This window comes from Pelobates fuscus, chromosome 6 (genome assembly GCF_036172605.1).
Source record: "Pelobates fuscus isolate aPelFus1 chromosome 6, aPelFus1.pri, whole genome shotgun sequence".
Lineage (NCBI taxonomy): Eukaryota > Metazoa > Chordata > Amphibia > Anura > Pelobatidae > Pelobates > Pelobates fuscus.
This window is the reverse complement of record NC_086322.1, coordinates 212,644,462-212,660,988: the sequence shown is the minus strand read 5'-3', so window position 1 is coordinate 212,660,988 and position 16,527 is coordinate 212,644,462. Positions and strand designations below refer to the sequence as shown.

At 38.9% G+C, this 16,527-nt stretch overlaps 1 protein-coding gene across 2 annotated transcripts in view; it reads left to right on the top strand.

Annotated features, from left to right (window-relative positions):
* IDUA (alpha-L-iduronidase) overlaps positions 1–14,588 on the top strand; it is a 140,074-nt gene extending 125,486 nt beyond the window's left edge. Inside the window, exons 8-14 of one of the 2 annotated variants that reach the window (XM_063458719.1) lie at positions 271–487; positions 709–924; positions 1,681–1,802; positions 9,873–9,998; positions 10,550–10,626; positions 11,837–11,937; positions 14,267–14,588. In XM_063458719.1, coding sequence (XP_063314789.1) covers positions 271–487; positions 709–924; positions 1,681–1,802; positions 9,873–9,998; positions 10,550–10,626; positions 11,837–11,937; positions 14,267–14,379 — 972 coding nt within the window. In that variant the 3' untranslated portion in view covers positions 14,380–14,588. Of the gene's footprint in view, positions 1–270; positions 488–708; positions 925–1,680; positions 1,803–9,872; positions 9,999–10,549; positions 10,627–11,836; positions 11,938–11,982; positions 12,064–14,266 lie in introns of those variants that run through there. The other variant, XM_063458721.1, reaches the window with a different exon arrangement.
* The last annotated feature ends 1,939 nt before the right edge of the window (positions 14,589–16,527 follow it).

Sequence of the window (16,527 nt, the reverse complement as noted above, 5' to 3'; positions counted from 1 at the left end):
AGCATAATTCCTAGTTTACACATAAGTTAATTTAAAAAGAAAACAGCCAAAAGGCTGCTTGCTCCTGATGTAGTTAATAAATCCTAATATAATTATATACAGAAGTAATTGGACTTCTATTTTAAATTATTGGTAACGTCTAAAAAGAAAATGAGTCAACATGTGTGAATCCACACTGACCAATGATTAAATATAGGTTATTGCTTATGGGATTGTTGGTGTTATTTACTTATTTTTTTATTTTTATTATTCATTTCATTTTTATTTTAGGTGATAGACCAGCACCAGGATTTTCTGCTTTGGAATGACAGTAGAAGCTTCAACTACACATTGCTAAGCAACGATAATGGATTCATGAACTATTACCCCCACAACTTTACTCAGAGGACTCTGACGGCAAGATTCCAGATGAACAATACAAAGCCATCTCATGTACAGATGGTTAGAAAACCGGTGTTGACCGTTATGGGCTTGCTGGCATTATTAGGTACTTGTCAATGTTTACTGTAGTAATAATTCTTGAATTTTTAACATGCCTTAAACAAAACTTTGCACCTTCCTAATCCGACGGCCAACTCCAAGGTTAAACAGTTTGAAAGTAAGATGGCTCTTTGACTAGCAGAACAGCAAGCTATCAAGTTTTTTTTCCAAGTACTGATCAACTTTTCTTATAAACTCATGTTTGCTCTTTGTTTATACATTTTGCAGGTGATGTATCGATTTTCACAGACGTAGTAAAGGAAGGAGAAAAGACTAGCAATAATCATATCATTGGGGTAATGGCAAGTACACGTGACCCAAAGAAAAGTAAAAAGTCTGACAGCTGGCAATCATCAATACTCCTTTATGCCTCAGATGATAACAGAACGTCATCTGATATACATTATGTAACTGTGAATTTCACAAATTTCCCAAAGTCAAAAGGTAATGCTCTTGGATATTATAAAGTAGATATTTCTTCTAATTTGTGACTTTAAATGAAATTGCTCAGATAATTTCACAAGAATATATCTGATACAGCTCTTTTCATTCATGGGGACAAATACATGGAATGCTTTGGTTTCCATATACTCAGACATGTACTTCTATTCTTTACTAGTATGAAATAGAGTAAGCTGATAAAACTGTATTAGAGTGACATTCTATACAAATATTAAAATCTGAGATTTTGATATCTTCAGATCTCCTGTAGGAAGTGCTTGTCATAGACTTCTATGCTGAGAACTGATTGACTAGAGTAAGAAGCAGAAGACTTCTGCTGTCTTCTGCTCTATCACAGCCAATCCTCACCCATGACTGCACATACCCCCATCCACTACCAACATTATTAGACTCTAGGAACGCTAATCACACGGGGAGGGCTGGAGGGTAGGCAGAGACAGGGGCGGGTGCTATATTAGTGTTACACCAAAACATCCAGGTGCAACCACAGATTGACTTTAACTGTTGAAATGCCCCATTAAAAACATACCATACTCATTTAGTTTTTCAATTAATCATACTCCTAGCATCTTTTTAATTAGCCATTTCCCCGCCATAGCATACTTTTTGCATTATATGTATATTTCTATTTAGTGCTTCTGTGCTTCCTCATCAGTTGTTATATTATATTTTTATCCGCACTGGAAAATATAAATGTTGTCTTCACTAAACGAAAGTCTTATATTTGTTGCTCTGCAGATCCTGTGTATGTTACATATTACATTGATAATAATCTCACAAACCCATATTTAGCATGGCAGAAGACTGGCGGTCCAGACTTTCCTACAATTAAACAATTTAAGCAAATTCGGGATGCAGAGGTGAGTTAATTGTATGTCTGTCTCTCTCATACTCTACAGGATTATTTAATTATTATGCATGTATGTTGCAACTTAATAGGTTTACAGTATATAGTATATGTATACAGTTTATATTTTATACAATGAGGAGGAACACTCATTTTAGTGTTTATTTTCTATCCTGGCTGTCATTTTTCCAGTCTATTACATATGCATATTTGCAACTTTTGGCTTTCAAACTTGAGGCTAGATTTTCTAGATTTGGGTCTTTTCTGACTTGTGGGATGATTCAGCAAAGTAAATGCTGATGGTTGGAAATGCCTTGCCTTACTGCAAAACTCCTTGTTTTAACGTAACAAAGCAGAATGCTTTGATGCATTCTATGCATAGGCGTGCGCAGAATATTGTATAAGGGTGTGCACCCTAAAGCACAAACACACGCCGCGTGTGTATATATATATATATATGTGTGTATATATATATATATATACACACATGCATACACACATACAGGGTGTGTGAGGGTGCTGTGTGTAGGTGCTGTGTGTGTGGGCGCTGTCTGTGTGTATGAAGGCGCTGTGTGTGTGTAAGGGCGCTGTGTGTGAGGGTGCTGTGTGGTTAGGCCTTGTGTGTGTGTGAAGGCGCTGTATGTGTGTGGGTGATGTTAGTGTGTGCGTGTGTATATGTAAGGGTGCTGTGTGTGTAATGGTGCTGTTTGTGTGAGCTGTGTGTGCTGTGTGTGTAAGGGTGATGTATGTGTGTGTGCTGTTTGTGTGTATTGTATGGGGTGGGGTGGCCTTTTAGTTAATAACCCCCTTCCTTCTTACATTATGTAGGGAGGGGGGGTCGTGCTGCTGCCATCCCTGGTGGTCCAGTGGTGAGTGAACTCTAGCCTGCGGGGCTAGAGTAAATTCTCGCGAGATCTGAGCGTCTGCGGCAATGCTCTGACCTCGCGAGAGGAACCTGGCGGAGCTGCTGGCTAGAGCTCCCCGGGTCCTCTCCTGTCTCCCTCCCTGCTGCTGTGGGCCAGTGAGGGAGATCTTTGATCCCCCCTACTGGCTAATGGAGGCTTAGAGCAGAGCCGGCGCTCGGATACCGCCGGCTCTGCATGAGTCAACAGGGGAGATCTCCCCTGCCGGTCTCAATCCATAGGCGTGCCGCGGGGATTATGGTGTGCCCCGGCACACCCCGTGCGCATGTCTATGATTCTATGACGCAATAAATGTACATATCTTTTTTATAAATGGGGAGCTATTGATTGGCTTAGGGCATCAGCTGTGCCCCAGCCTGACATCACTCTGCACTTTCTGTAACTCAGATTTAGAAGTCGGATGTCGCCCGGGGAACATTGAGATCGGCACTGGAGGCAACCTTTGGGGTTAAACCATTCAAGCACAGTGTGACATCAATAAATGTGTATAGAATGCAGTCTGTGTAAATAAGACTCATTCTTTTTGTCCTATTTGACATTTTAGTAGCATAACTTATTAGTTATTAGTAAATCACCTACACTTTCTTAGAACAGCTCTGCCCTTGGCCACACCCTCAATCACAGCCCTAAAATTAAAGTTGCCTTCTTTGTCCATTTAAAATGTTAGAATACAGAGAATGGGGGGCGGAGCTTGACCAGCGAGCAGAGAAGACGTGCTCTGCAACAGCTCCTGGAAAACCAGCACGAAAAAATTGAATAAATCGGGATAAAGTGCGCTCACCCTCCTGTAAGTGGGCTCACTGGACCACGGCGGCAGACCCGAACCCTGAGATGCCAAATCCGATGTCTGGGACAACCGGGTACCGCATCAGCGGATTGAGGCCTACCGAGGGAGGAGGCAGACCGGTGGAGGACATCCTGGTCCCCGCCAGTCGGAGAACCAAGCACCCGGCACTCTCCGAACAAGCCTGCGGCCTCCACAAGCAGTACGGGGGCAGGGGACTCCGAAATGGCAGACACGCGCACCTCAACCCTGCGACTCAGAAATTAGCCTGCATGGTCGGACACTACATCCCGATCCCCGCCGGAAGAGTTGACCCCCACAAGACTAAAGGGAAAGACACAACCTGTGATGAACTGCACGCTCCACCAACCGCCCAACATAGAGGAGCTCTATGACAAGCTATATGCCAATCTGTGGACCAAACTTTATGCCCGAAGACAGGCCTTCAAGATGGCGATAAAAGAAGTGGCGGCATGGATCCTCCCGGCAACCCAGCGCCACATAGGCAAGACTCCCCCTCGCACCCCCAAAGCGGCCACTAGACGGAGCAGAAAACAGAGACCTACACAGAGGGAAAAAACACCACAGTTAATAGGCGCCAATACTCACATCCCACTGCCTCAGAACGGGACTTACCAACAAGCACGAACTGCTTATCCCTCAGCGGCTCCAAACACTCTCACCAAGCAAGGCGCTACCCCACGCTGGAGAAGCGGACGGAGATCCCTCTCATGGCCCAGGGGGAAGAGAGCATGTCCCGATGGACGAGAGGTCCTACCACTGAGACCCCCACAACTGGACTTATTGCTCTTACAGAACAACTGGCCACAACACATTGCCGAGCGGACTCTTGCTGCCGGGCGGTGGGCCTCGAGGACTGGCGTGGGTTGAGGGCCTAAGGCGGACTGGCTACATGTGTCCCATACCTACCTTACACTTCACCGGGACGCCTGTTGCTTCTGCCTGCACGGCTGTCATGCTTAATACTGGACTGCCGAGGACTCTGTTTCTTTTTGTTCTGCAGATGAGCTAAACTATTAACTGAGGCGCACCTCACCTGACTACTCATGCACCGGCCTACTCACCTCAGCCATAGCAGAGCGGAGCAGGTACCAGTGGACTGTTGAACTCCTCCTGTTACACTTTTCATAGTTTGCTTTAATCGCATGCATTTCACCATTTTAATGCCAAATATGGCAATGTAGCCAGTAAGCCTAGCGCATATTGTTTTGTTTAAATACACCCAATGCCAGCCCACTAATATAACAGGGTTCTCAACAGCATGTTTCCCCTTGAGTGACGCTAGGTATCACATAGTCACTACGTTACCAACGCTGCTCATCGCGGTATTGAACCTTGTCTCACTGTTATTCATTCTGCAGGCTTACTTTAATACACTCCTCCAGTGAAAACCACAGCAGACGCACCAGTCTAATATTCCCAAGCACTAGATAAACCTATCCTGTATTCATCTGCTTACCATTGTAAATATGTGGTAATCTCTCTTTTGTATAAGCCTGTTCCACACTCAACTTATTCTATGCCTGGACTCTCAAAAAACAAAAATGTGCACTGTTTTTGATGCCATACCAATGTTCTAAGATGTTTACGTATTTGTCTGCACCAGCTGTTGTGGCAGTGCAAACAGTTGTTCCCACTATGCACAAATAAAATAAAGAATTACAAAAAAATGGTCTGGCCTCAAGCTGCATGGCACTGTGGAGAAGGAGCTAGTCTGAGATTTGCCCCACATACAGTTATTTCTAACAAACAGAGCTGATGCACAGTCCTGGGTAATGACTCAACAATAAGGGAAAGCGCAACACAGAATTAAAGGACAACACAAGCTTCATCGTGGCTAGACAAGCCCAAATTAAGTAGATGGTTCCATCTGATTCCATCCAAGATGGCGGAGACAAGGACTGGGAGGGAGAAAAGGCATGAGATTCTCCTATGCTAGATGAGACTGCCCTTACACACTTCATGCTCAAAGCAATGCTGGACTACATGTCTGAAAACCCACAGCCTATCCTGCAACAAGCCAACAGTGATATTAGAAAAGATATCCAAAACCTGGGCACAAATACATCCTACATGGAAATTAAGATGGGAGAATTTGGAGGCGCACAATGAATTGGCGGATCGGGTCCAAAAACGTGGAGTTAAACTGGCTACTCTAGAAAATTCTGATGACTTCCTGGAGACACCCTGCTAGTAGACAGAAATTAGTTTATGCTTTTTTTTTTTATGTTTCCAGAAATATTAGTGAAACTATTTCAAACATTTGGAGTTGAGGCTTGAAGTCCTATCTCTTTTAATTAATTTTGTTGAGCCACACAAATACTTGTGTATGTTGGAATGTTAAAGATAGAAGTAGGCATATATAATTTTTTCAATGCCCTAGGGCACAATGTTAAGGCTTGACTAAATGGTCTTATCTTTATTTAAGACATAAAAATAGAAATTATACTAAAATTCATACACTGTTCAATGTTTTTTTCTTAAAGATTACATATGGCCATAGCACTTATACAAGGGGTTAACTATTCCCAAGATGATGATAGGGCTTTGGTGGCAATTTGTGTTTGGATCCCCCTTCCCCGTGGAGTTTGCTGATCAGTTAAAATGATATCAAATGTTATTTTATCTCTAATGTTATTTATACAATGTCTTCATGTTTGTCCTTTTGTAACTCTTTTGTTACTCTCCTTTGGCCTAGTCACAGTGCATGGCCATCTTCCCTTTCCCTGGGAGTAGAGGAGCTGACCCTTCACAATGCATCGCAGGAGACACATTCTGACGTCTCTCCTTTATTATTTGACAGCTTGCCAACAATTGAATTGATTTGGTTGGACAAATCAGACACAAGCCAGAACATTATATACGACCGCTATATAGTGCAGAAAATACACTTTGAAATGCACTGGTCTGCTCGTAATCGAGAGCAGTCATGAAAGATTTAGACAGACGTTTCCACCGAAGGGCCGCCAGCATAATACTAAACATTATCATAAAATACATATAATGAAAACAATTTAAACTCAAAAACCTACAGGTCTAAACTACCCTATTAAAAGATACTCACTTCTCAAAGATATTTTAAAAAAAACTATGTTTGGAAGAAACACAGTTCCTAAAGGACCAACACTCCTCCATTCAACAGAGAGAATGAATGCCCTTTACAATTTTATGCAACAGCTCCAAACAAAGCTAGAGGTGTCACCATCATTATTCATCACCACTTGGTATTTTCTGCCCATAGGGAAGATATCTAATATAAACATGTTCCTTAAATAATGCTATATATACCATAATGAACGTCTATTCCCCTAATATCCAACAAATAATTTTTTTGCACTATGTTCTCATGAAACTGTAACCTATCCAACTGGGAATAGTTATTTTTTGTGGAGACTTTAACCATATCTGGGACCAGTCGTTGGACACGTCTTTTCCATCACATGCAATGCTAAGCTATTCAGGCTTCACTACACAAACACCATTTTTTATGTGTGGCACATTTTACACCCGTGTACCTACTACCTACTACCTACACCCATTTTTCACATGTCCACAACTCCTATTCAAGAATTTATGGATTTTCTACACATGGCTCATATACTTCAATGCAAAATTTGATTACAAACTTGGTCAGATCACACCCCAACAATACTATGTCTCTGGGATCAATATGGTTACAGGGGCCGCAGCCTGTGAAGGTTGAATGAGCCTGCAAGACCCAAATTTTGTCTGAGAAGTAACATTGGCCATGACTCAGTATTTTGAACTTAACCAGAGCTCAGAAACAGACCCAATAACATTATGGTTAGCTCACAAACTGGTAGTCAGGTGGAAACTAATAAAGAGGGAATCATGCTTGAAAAGAAAATCCAACAAAAATCCTCTAGAGTGACAAAAGCAACTGTATAACTTGCACGTTCAAAATCAAATACCAGAAACATATAACATATGTTCAAAACAACATTAAGAGCTTTAACCTGCAAAAAACTAGATTTAACCTAACAAAAACTGAATACAGCACACTGTGTACAAGGAAACAAAGCAGGTTAACTCTTGGCCAATAGGCTCAATATAGGATCGCCAAGCACAATCCCCTATTTACTGTCCTCATCAGGGCACAAAATACAAACACCAAAAGACATCTCTAAGAAATTTGATAGCTACTACACTACCCTATACAGTCTCAACCAAAACACAACCCACCAAGATGGAAATTAGAATCTATCTAAACAATATACCCTTGACAGTTCTAAATTCAGGCCAAGCAGACCCAATAACAGTAGAGGTACTCAACAGCCAGATTAACTAACTTCCTTTACACAAAGCACCAGGCCCAGATGGATTGTCTCATGTCTATTATAAGAAATTCAACCAGATTCTAGCCCAGTGATGGCTAACCTTGACACCATGAATTGTTTCTGGATGACATTTCCCATGATGCTCAGCTAGCTTTTAGAGTCTAAAAGCTAGCTGAGCATCATGGGTAATGTAGTCCAGAAACTATTTATGGTGTCAACGTTAGCCATCACCATTCCAGCCCTACATATTACCCAAATTCTTAAACATACCGCAGAAAAAGGTTCAAATCCATCAGAAGTTTTCATGGCAAACATTGTCATGGTGCCGAAACCTGACAAATGAATAGACAGCCAATTCCAAAACCAAATAGCGAGTGACAAGTCACAAGTGAGAAACAAACTAATTATTTTTTTTTACTGTTGACATTTGAAAGCAATGGTTTACTTGTGTGTAGTGTTTGCCTTTGAATGTAGGGGTGTGTCATACAGTTACACAGAGATACTGATACAAACACTGACACACATACAGATACACAGGTACACACACTAATACACATACAGATACAGATACACAGACACAGATATTCACACAGATACACAGACACACAGATAAACACAGTAACACACATACAAATACACACACTGATACACATGCAAACACAGTAACACACATACAAATACACACACTGACACTTGCAAACACAGTAACACACATACAAATACACACACTGACACATGCAAACACTGACACACCTACAGATACACACTCTGGCACACATGCAGATTCACAGACATACAGAGGTTCCGCCAGTGGTGTAGGCATCCCAAAATAACAAGGAGTCTCTACCAAGGCCCAGCTCCCACTTGTGTGACTGCTAGAAGATATTGCAGCTTGAAACTGGATAGCATACAATGCTAGAAAGGATAGCAGAGCCTTGATCAGCACTGCGGGCCCAGGGGTGCAAGAGTTCAGACATCAAACAATGCAAAAGCCAAACTAGCATGGTAACAGGGTTCATGGTAACAGCGAGTGAGAAACAAAGTATCAGGGCAATCTATACACAGAGGATGAGCATGCAAAGGTGTGGCATATAAACAACCAGGGAACTGGGGTAGGCTTTTGATTGGAAGGTTGTGCAGCACTTTTGAAACATAATTAAAAAACATAACAGAAACCGATATAGAATATGAATGATACCTTGTGTGCATAGCATGTAATACCACATATTATAGTATTCTATGTAACATTACATAAGTAAAACATGACTGCCATAACATTAAACACAATATGCTTTATGCAGTAAATGACAAATTTAAAACGACTAGCCCTTTCATATTGCAGGCTGATTCTGGTGCTTATGACACCATTTTAACCAAGCTGGCTCTAATCCCTGGCATAGTAATTCAGTAATGGTCCTGACGATTTACAGGGGGGTATTGGCAAATATACCAGTGAAAAGGCCTAAACATATTCTTAACATTGAGCTCTGTATTAATGAAAATGGCAATAAAACATAAGCAATTGCCCAATGTTCTTCACATTTTTAGACACCTGTGGCGAAATGTCCAAATACATAGTGCTCTAATGAAATGTTTGTTACTTCACAGATTCATAAATCAGACATAGGCTTTAATATTTTTGGATACGCTTTTCAAATGATTTAATATTTTTGGATAAACTTTAAAAATTATTTTTTTCAGTATGTTAGAATATCAAAAACTATCTAGATATCAAAATATATATTGATATTTGAAAATATTAAAATATTTGTCATAGTTTTAAATAATTTTAAAAGCTTATCCAAAAATATTAAATAGAGGCCATAGTGATATCAGTAATTGTCTTTCCTCAACATAATATTTTTTGGATAAGTTACTGAAATAATCACAATGAAATGATTTGTGTACAGAAGTCCCCATTAAAGTCTATGCCGATTTTTGAACATAAATCATGTGATCTTTTAAACACTTTCTCCAAAAATAATAAATTGAGGCCAGTGTTTGTTTGTTTATGAAAGGACTTTGTTAATTGTAATCTTCTGATGTTCTATTTTAAGGATCCTGTTGTGAGAGGGCCTACTGCTTTTCCAAAAGATGGAAATATGATTTTAAAGCTAAAGCTTCCTGTTCCCTCTGTGCTGCTCATTCACATCTGTGAAAGACCTCAAGGTCCTCCTAACAAGGTGAGGATTACCCACATGTTAGAATGAAACCTATTTTGTGATTTTACTGACAATTCAAGGGTACAATAAGCAGGTCAACAGCCATGAGCTCATCATATACAGCTATTTTGAACTTAAAGTAAAGAAGAACTTGAGTGGAATGTGTGGTGTGCGTTTTGGAAGGATAAGGAAATTATTATTTTAAACTTCTTCAATTGAACATGACCTATTCCTAAAAGGATTATTTGCAGTCTGCAATAACGGCTAGCAATTGGCCTTGTTTGTACCTTCTGATAAATTTTCATTTATTTTCCCAAATCATAATACAGAATGAATACCAACTTTTTAAAGCATTTTTTTTTTCTGGTCAATTTAAAAACCAAAATTGCATAATTTAGCTCTAAACTGCTGAAGTATAAATAGTAAATAGTCTACAAATATTGTTGGCTCTTGAATTTTAACCTGATTATTTGGGGTAAAACTTCACACGTTGTATTTACAATTCACCGTTTAGCAAATGTTTTAAGAGTATGTGGAAGTATTTAAGTTTTTCCCTTTTTTTTTTTTTTAAGGTAACTGGTCTTTATATTATTTCCCTTACTAAGGGGCAGATAGCAGTAGTGTGGAATGATGAACATGTAAATTCCAGGTAAATATATGGTTTAGAAACTGTTTTATTTTTAGCCGTAAAACAGAATTGGTTTTTAATATTCCACCCTAGAAATGAAGTAACTAAGCTGAAAGTAATGAAGCTATTGATGGATGTAAATTTGTTAGGATATATCTAAAACAATGAATAACTAAGAAAAGGAAATTTAAATGTATTTCTGAAACATAAATCCTAGGTTTCTACATGGTGAATGCCATTACCATGTCTGCATACACTTCTGCCTGCACTAGGCACCCCTAGATCAATGCTGTCTTATCACAGTAGGTTCCATGTTTAACTTTCTGGCTGTATAGGAAATATAGCAAGACCATTCTGTTGACTGATGTAGTCTTGGCAACAATAAAATAAATTCTTATGGCATCATACTTAAACGTCACGCAAAACTTCATCTAGCATTTGGAATTGTCATGCGAATATGTCGTATTATAGTAGCATAGTATATCCAAAATGAGACTTCAGGCACTCAGTGGGTACAAATTCTAGTTTATATGTGGATCATCACGTGCACATCAACGTTTCGACCTCCACAAAGGTCTTTGTCAAGCTTTTGGATGAGTGCGGTCCTTTCTTTTTCATGTGGAAATAATACAGTAGCATTGATCTTCTTGGGGGAATTTAATGGCTAAAATTTAGATATTAAGGGTTTGATAACTGTCAAAAAATTTCACAAACCTCATCTTTGCAACTACTAAAACTATAACACCCGCCCACCTTGGTTGCTGTCTACTTTATAGTTTGATCCTCCAGATGCCTGCGGTTTTTTACCTACAACCTCCATAGGCCATCTCAACCTAAGCAGTGCTTGCGATGACACTCTTTATGTCTCTGGCCATCATTCTCAATATCCCCTGCATCATTTTGTCTAATTGCCTCCTTCCTCTGGATTGCAAGCTCTCAATCTGTCTCTCTAGAACCTCTCAAAATTGACCTAATCTCTCCTCACACATACCCCTCCTGCCTTCTGCTTCTCTACATTGTTTCATCACCTTTTCTGGTCTCTCTTTTTTCTTGCTCTTATTCTATCTCTTCATTATTCTTTTGTAATTCATTGTTTTATTGAGCATTGCGAACACAGGACAATATTGCCTATAATGTTGCTACAGGCAAGACACAAAGATAAGATTGATAGCTGGATATGAAACAGGGGCTTTACTGTGACTAAATTTCAATAAGATTTCTTATTTTTCAGGTGTTTAAAAACATATGAGGTTGAATTTTCACTGGATAGGTCAATATTCCAAAGGATAAATATACATGACTCAATATTTACCTTGTTTATATACAGTCCAGGTAACTATGATATTTTGTTTTCAAATTTGTATATTTGTTACACAGGTAGAGTGCTAAAACCAACTGGCATGTTATGATAAAAACTAAACAATATCTGTGCATTTTTAGAAGCAGCAGACAGATGAGAAACTGCTATCATAGTATGAATTCAACAATAATATAGATAGCATAATAAAAGTTTTTTTTAAAAAATCTCTCGATGATATAGAAACTAAATCTGGTAGACACGCAGCCTTGAAAATATAAGAATCTTTTAACTTGAAGTCAGTCCCTCTGCCCCAGTGGAGCCAAGCAAATACTACAGATAATACATAGAAAGGTGAATGGTCCACTGTGCTTGGACATCTGTATCTCTTCTTTTAGCAAAACGTATGAGATTTGAATGTGAAAACAAAAAAACACAGCATGACTATGAGGCAAAAATATATTAAATGTATGCCCAATAAATATTAAACGAAAAACAATTAAATGCACTTAGGTTATTTTTGTGTCTGGAATATGACAGGACTGTAATGCAAAAATGGAAGTGCAAACATAACTTAAAACCATTTTATACGGTCTATAATCACATAGTGTCCATCAGGAACTGGCTTCTCGCAGTAAATATAGCTTCCTATTTAAATCAAATAACATAAATGATAAATAGTATGGCATACATAATAAATGTTAATTTTAAACAACAACACTCACACTTTTGATATTTATAGTACAGAAAATGAATATAATACATTATCATTGATTCAGTCCAAATATCTCTCACCCTACTTATTGAACCACATAAATTCCCTTTAAAATGAAACATGTGTCTGGCTCACACCCTAATGCATGGCCAAATTACCCTCTCTTGCCATTGATTTGCTCTCTATTGTTCCTTTTGCATTATGTCGGTATAGCTTGCGATGTCATTGGTGACTTTTTTCCCCCTTTTATTTGACATTCTTTTTTTTTGTGCTATGAATCACAAACAAGCTTGACACATCCCCAGGTTGAAATAAAACATGCAATATTACATTGGAAATACAGGACATGTCAGGAATGGAGCACATTTTATTAAAAATAAAAAAGAAAGAAAAGAAAACAGTGTGGACATTTTCTAGTCAGGGCTAAAGTAGAATCAGGAATTATATGTTCAGCTAGGCAAACTGACTAGATTACTAGAAGAGAAAACAAAACGCTGGAACTCGATATACGACTGAGCTACCACATTACACAGCCTAAAATTGCAAGAAAGAGTAACAAGTGGGATGCTAGCAACTGCAGGCAAAATGGCCTCCATGTATCATTTAGGGCAGGCATAGACAACCTTCTGCACTGCAGATGTTTTGGACTACACCTCCCATGATGCTTTTCCAGCATTATGGGAGTAAGAGCATAATGGGGATGTAGTCCACAACATCTGGAGTGCCGAAGGTTGCCTTCCCCTGATCTAGGGGGTGCAAACTCCAGGTGACATACATTGAACTAGGAGCCTATGCCGTGTAAAACTATACTCACCTCTGGGATGAGGCCTATTGTCAGGAGGTTATTGCAGAGATAGGAAAATGAAAGCAATAAAGGAAGCAGATCAAAATAAAACAAAAGTATGCAGAACAAAGGTGGGTGCAGATGGCACAGTGACACTTTTAGCTAGTAGAAGATAACCTCTTAGTTAAGGCTTAGTTATCAGCCTACTCCTATGCATGGCAGTCTTGATATATATTTGGACAGTCCACCACGGTGTTCCGTATTGAAGATTTTTTTTCATGGCGATCTCCGTATACATCTACTCACCAAAGCGAAACATTGTACTTTATATCTTATTTTGAAACTGGTATTTTTAAAGTCAATTTTATATGATATTTTTCTCTCTGTTCACACCTTGATGTAATGTGCTGCACACATCGATGAGTGAGGCCTGGAAATATCTTTCATAAGAAAAATGTTACCTTATGGGGAACTGTCTGCCCTAAAATACTTGGACCTGACTTTATGAAGAAAGAAAATGTACAAATATTGCATTCTTGTTCCAATCAGTGATCTCAATGTCTTCATTGTCCAATCATCTGCTGGTATAGATTTCATCCAAAGACAAGCTTTTCTTTGGGAAAATTGTCAGTTTGTCTTGTCATGCGCTTTATATGCTGTTTGTACACATTACCGTTATTTCATGAATTTTCACTTGCAACGTTCAAGTGAAACTCTAACCAAATGCATTGAATGTGCGTTTCATTGCTTTCTAATTACAGAGCGAAGGTATATGGAATATGCATTACATTTTCAATTTAAAATACATGGAACTCTTATGTATTTCCGATGACTTACACCTGCATTTTTTTTTCTTTTTTCCTAGAAAGTGCAAAAGTATCTGGTTCATACAGAGTCCGTGCTGTCAATTACTGGGGTATACCAGGACCTTACTGTCACCCCAAAAAATACAAAGAACAATTCCAAAAACCTTACTAAAAGTTAGAGGGGGGCTGTCATACGTTGGGTCAGGTATGACAAACTTCCATTGACACTTTAGTGACCTTTAAATGTGAAGCTGAAATGTCAGCAAGTCAATAATTGCAAACAGCCCCCCGGTTCTACAAGGATACTTGTATTGTGAGTGCGTTATGTGTGTCTTTCTCCACACTGTGCTGCTCTTCACTGTGTCACAGAAAAGGTTAATATTAACTTATTGTATGCTAAGTAAAACTTTGGTACTAGAGTGCTAAAGAAATTATCTTAAGTAACTAATGCTGTGACACTTTCAATGCTTTCCTAATGGAGTACTTTACTTCAGTCAGACACATTTTGTTTTGTGCTGATGAATCACAGATAATATTTTTTTTTGTATAAGTTTAAAATGGACAACAAGCCATTTTGTAAATTGACCCCAATGAATTTAGCATCACCTGCACTATTACTGCCTGCCAAACCTTTCCAACTTGCTCCAAAGCAGAAACATTTTTGACACATGATGGCATTTCCCTTACACATTGCTTCTAAACAATGCAACATAATAGAACATGGGTAGCTCTGGCATGGAGGTAACAATGTTTTATAGACTATACATATTTGTTACATTTTTGTTAATATTTTATTAATATATTGGTACAAATATAATATTTGTTTCCGATTTTACATTTCGGTATATAATCCTCATTAAAGGAACACTCCAAGCACAAACACAACTGGAGTGCCCTGGCACCCCCCATTGTAATGAGTAGAATGGTTTCAGAACAATTTAAATTCTTAGGGTCTGCTGGTTGCAACTCTCTGCCTTCACTACTGCGCAGTCGAGGCTATTTTCACTGAGCTAAGCCCAGTAATGTGGGGGTGCATTACAGTTCTGAAGGGCAAACAGAAGCTCTTACGCAGAAGCATCTGGTTCTAACAGAGAAGCATAGGAGGCAGGAGCTATGTCTGGTGAACACAAAATTAAGAAGTTAAATTATTCTAAAAAAGTTTGACTCCTTACAGTGGGGGTGTGGTGACACAGTGCACTTTGTGTACCTAACATTGGATTGTTCCTTTAAATGATGTTTGACTGCTTTGCCACATTATATTTCACGGCATCCTTTTTTTTTTTCAAACTAATGGAATGCTTGACATTTTAATGGATATATTTGGTAGCAAATCTGATTTAGGTACATAGCAATAGTAAGAATAAAATATACTTTCATGGAACATATCACTTATTTGGGGAAAATTATAACTTAATGTCTGATATATACCATAATGCTTATCATGTTTATTAGCTGTTAACAATGCTGACAAGATCGCTATTGCTTTACCTTTTGACCCCACATTTTTACCTTTTTTGGATCAGTGAAAATGGACACTATATCTAATGTTACGCACTCAAGTTTCGTCAATCTTTCTGCAGTTGTGCTGTTGGGAATAAAACACTTTATCTATACAATGCTTAGTGAATATTCCTCTAGGCACATAACTATTCACTTTTCTGTCCCAGGGTGTTGGTCTTATTTTCTGTTTTTCACTTCTGTATTTCTACCTGTGTAGTAACATGTCTATTTCTAACTCTGTAGTGCATGGCAAGATTACTACCCCAACACACCTGCAAGCTGGCTATAGATTAAGATATGTTAAAATAAGATAGATGAAATATGTAATTATTGGATAATGCTCATAAAACCACCTCTGTTTCCTTTTTTAATATAACCTGTTGTACCACCTATTAAATGTCAGAAGTCACATTGAACCTTATATTGTGTTGTCTTGTTCATTGGGGCTCCTCACCAACTTGTTGGAGATAAAGAGAACTATAGAGAGTTCCAAATTGATAAGAAAGATCATGGCATAAGAGAGTATACTTGCTGACCCAGAGAATCATCACTTGCTTTCAAATGAGGGCTCGTCCGAGATGAAGGAGAATAGTTGGTGAGTACGACAGTTGAATTTCTGTCCTTTTGCAACTCCCAACTCTGGCTCTCTGCGATCCTGAACTTTAGAAGTGAAGTGGTAGTTTCAGTGTACTGAAGTCTCCATTATAGGAGATGTCTCTGGTGTAGGGGAGGGTATGGGGTCAGCTGTATAGTTTTCGGGAGAAAGTAGGAGAAAGTGTATGGTCAGAGATGAGCAGTATGCTGAATTCTTTGGTAAAGG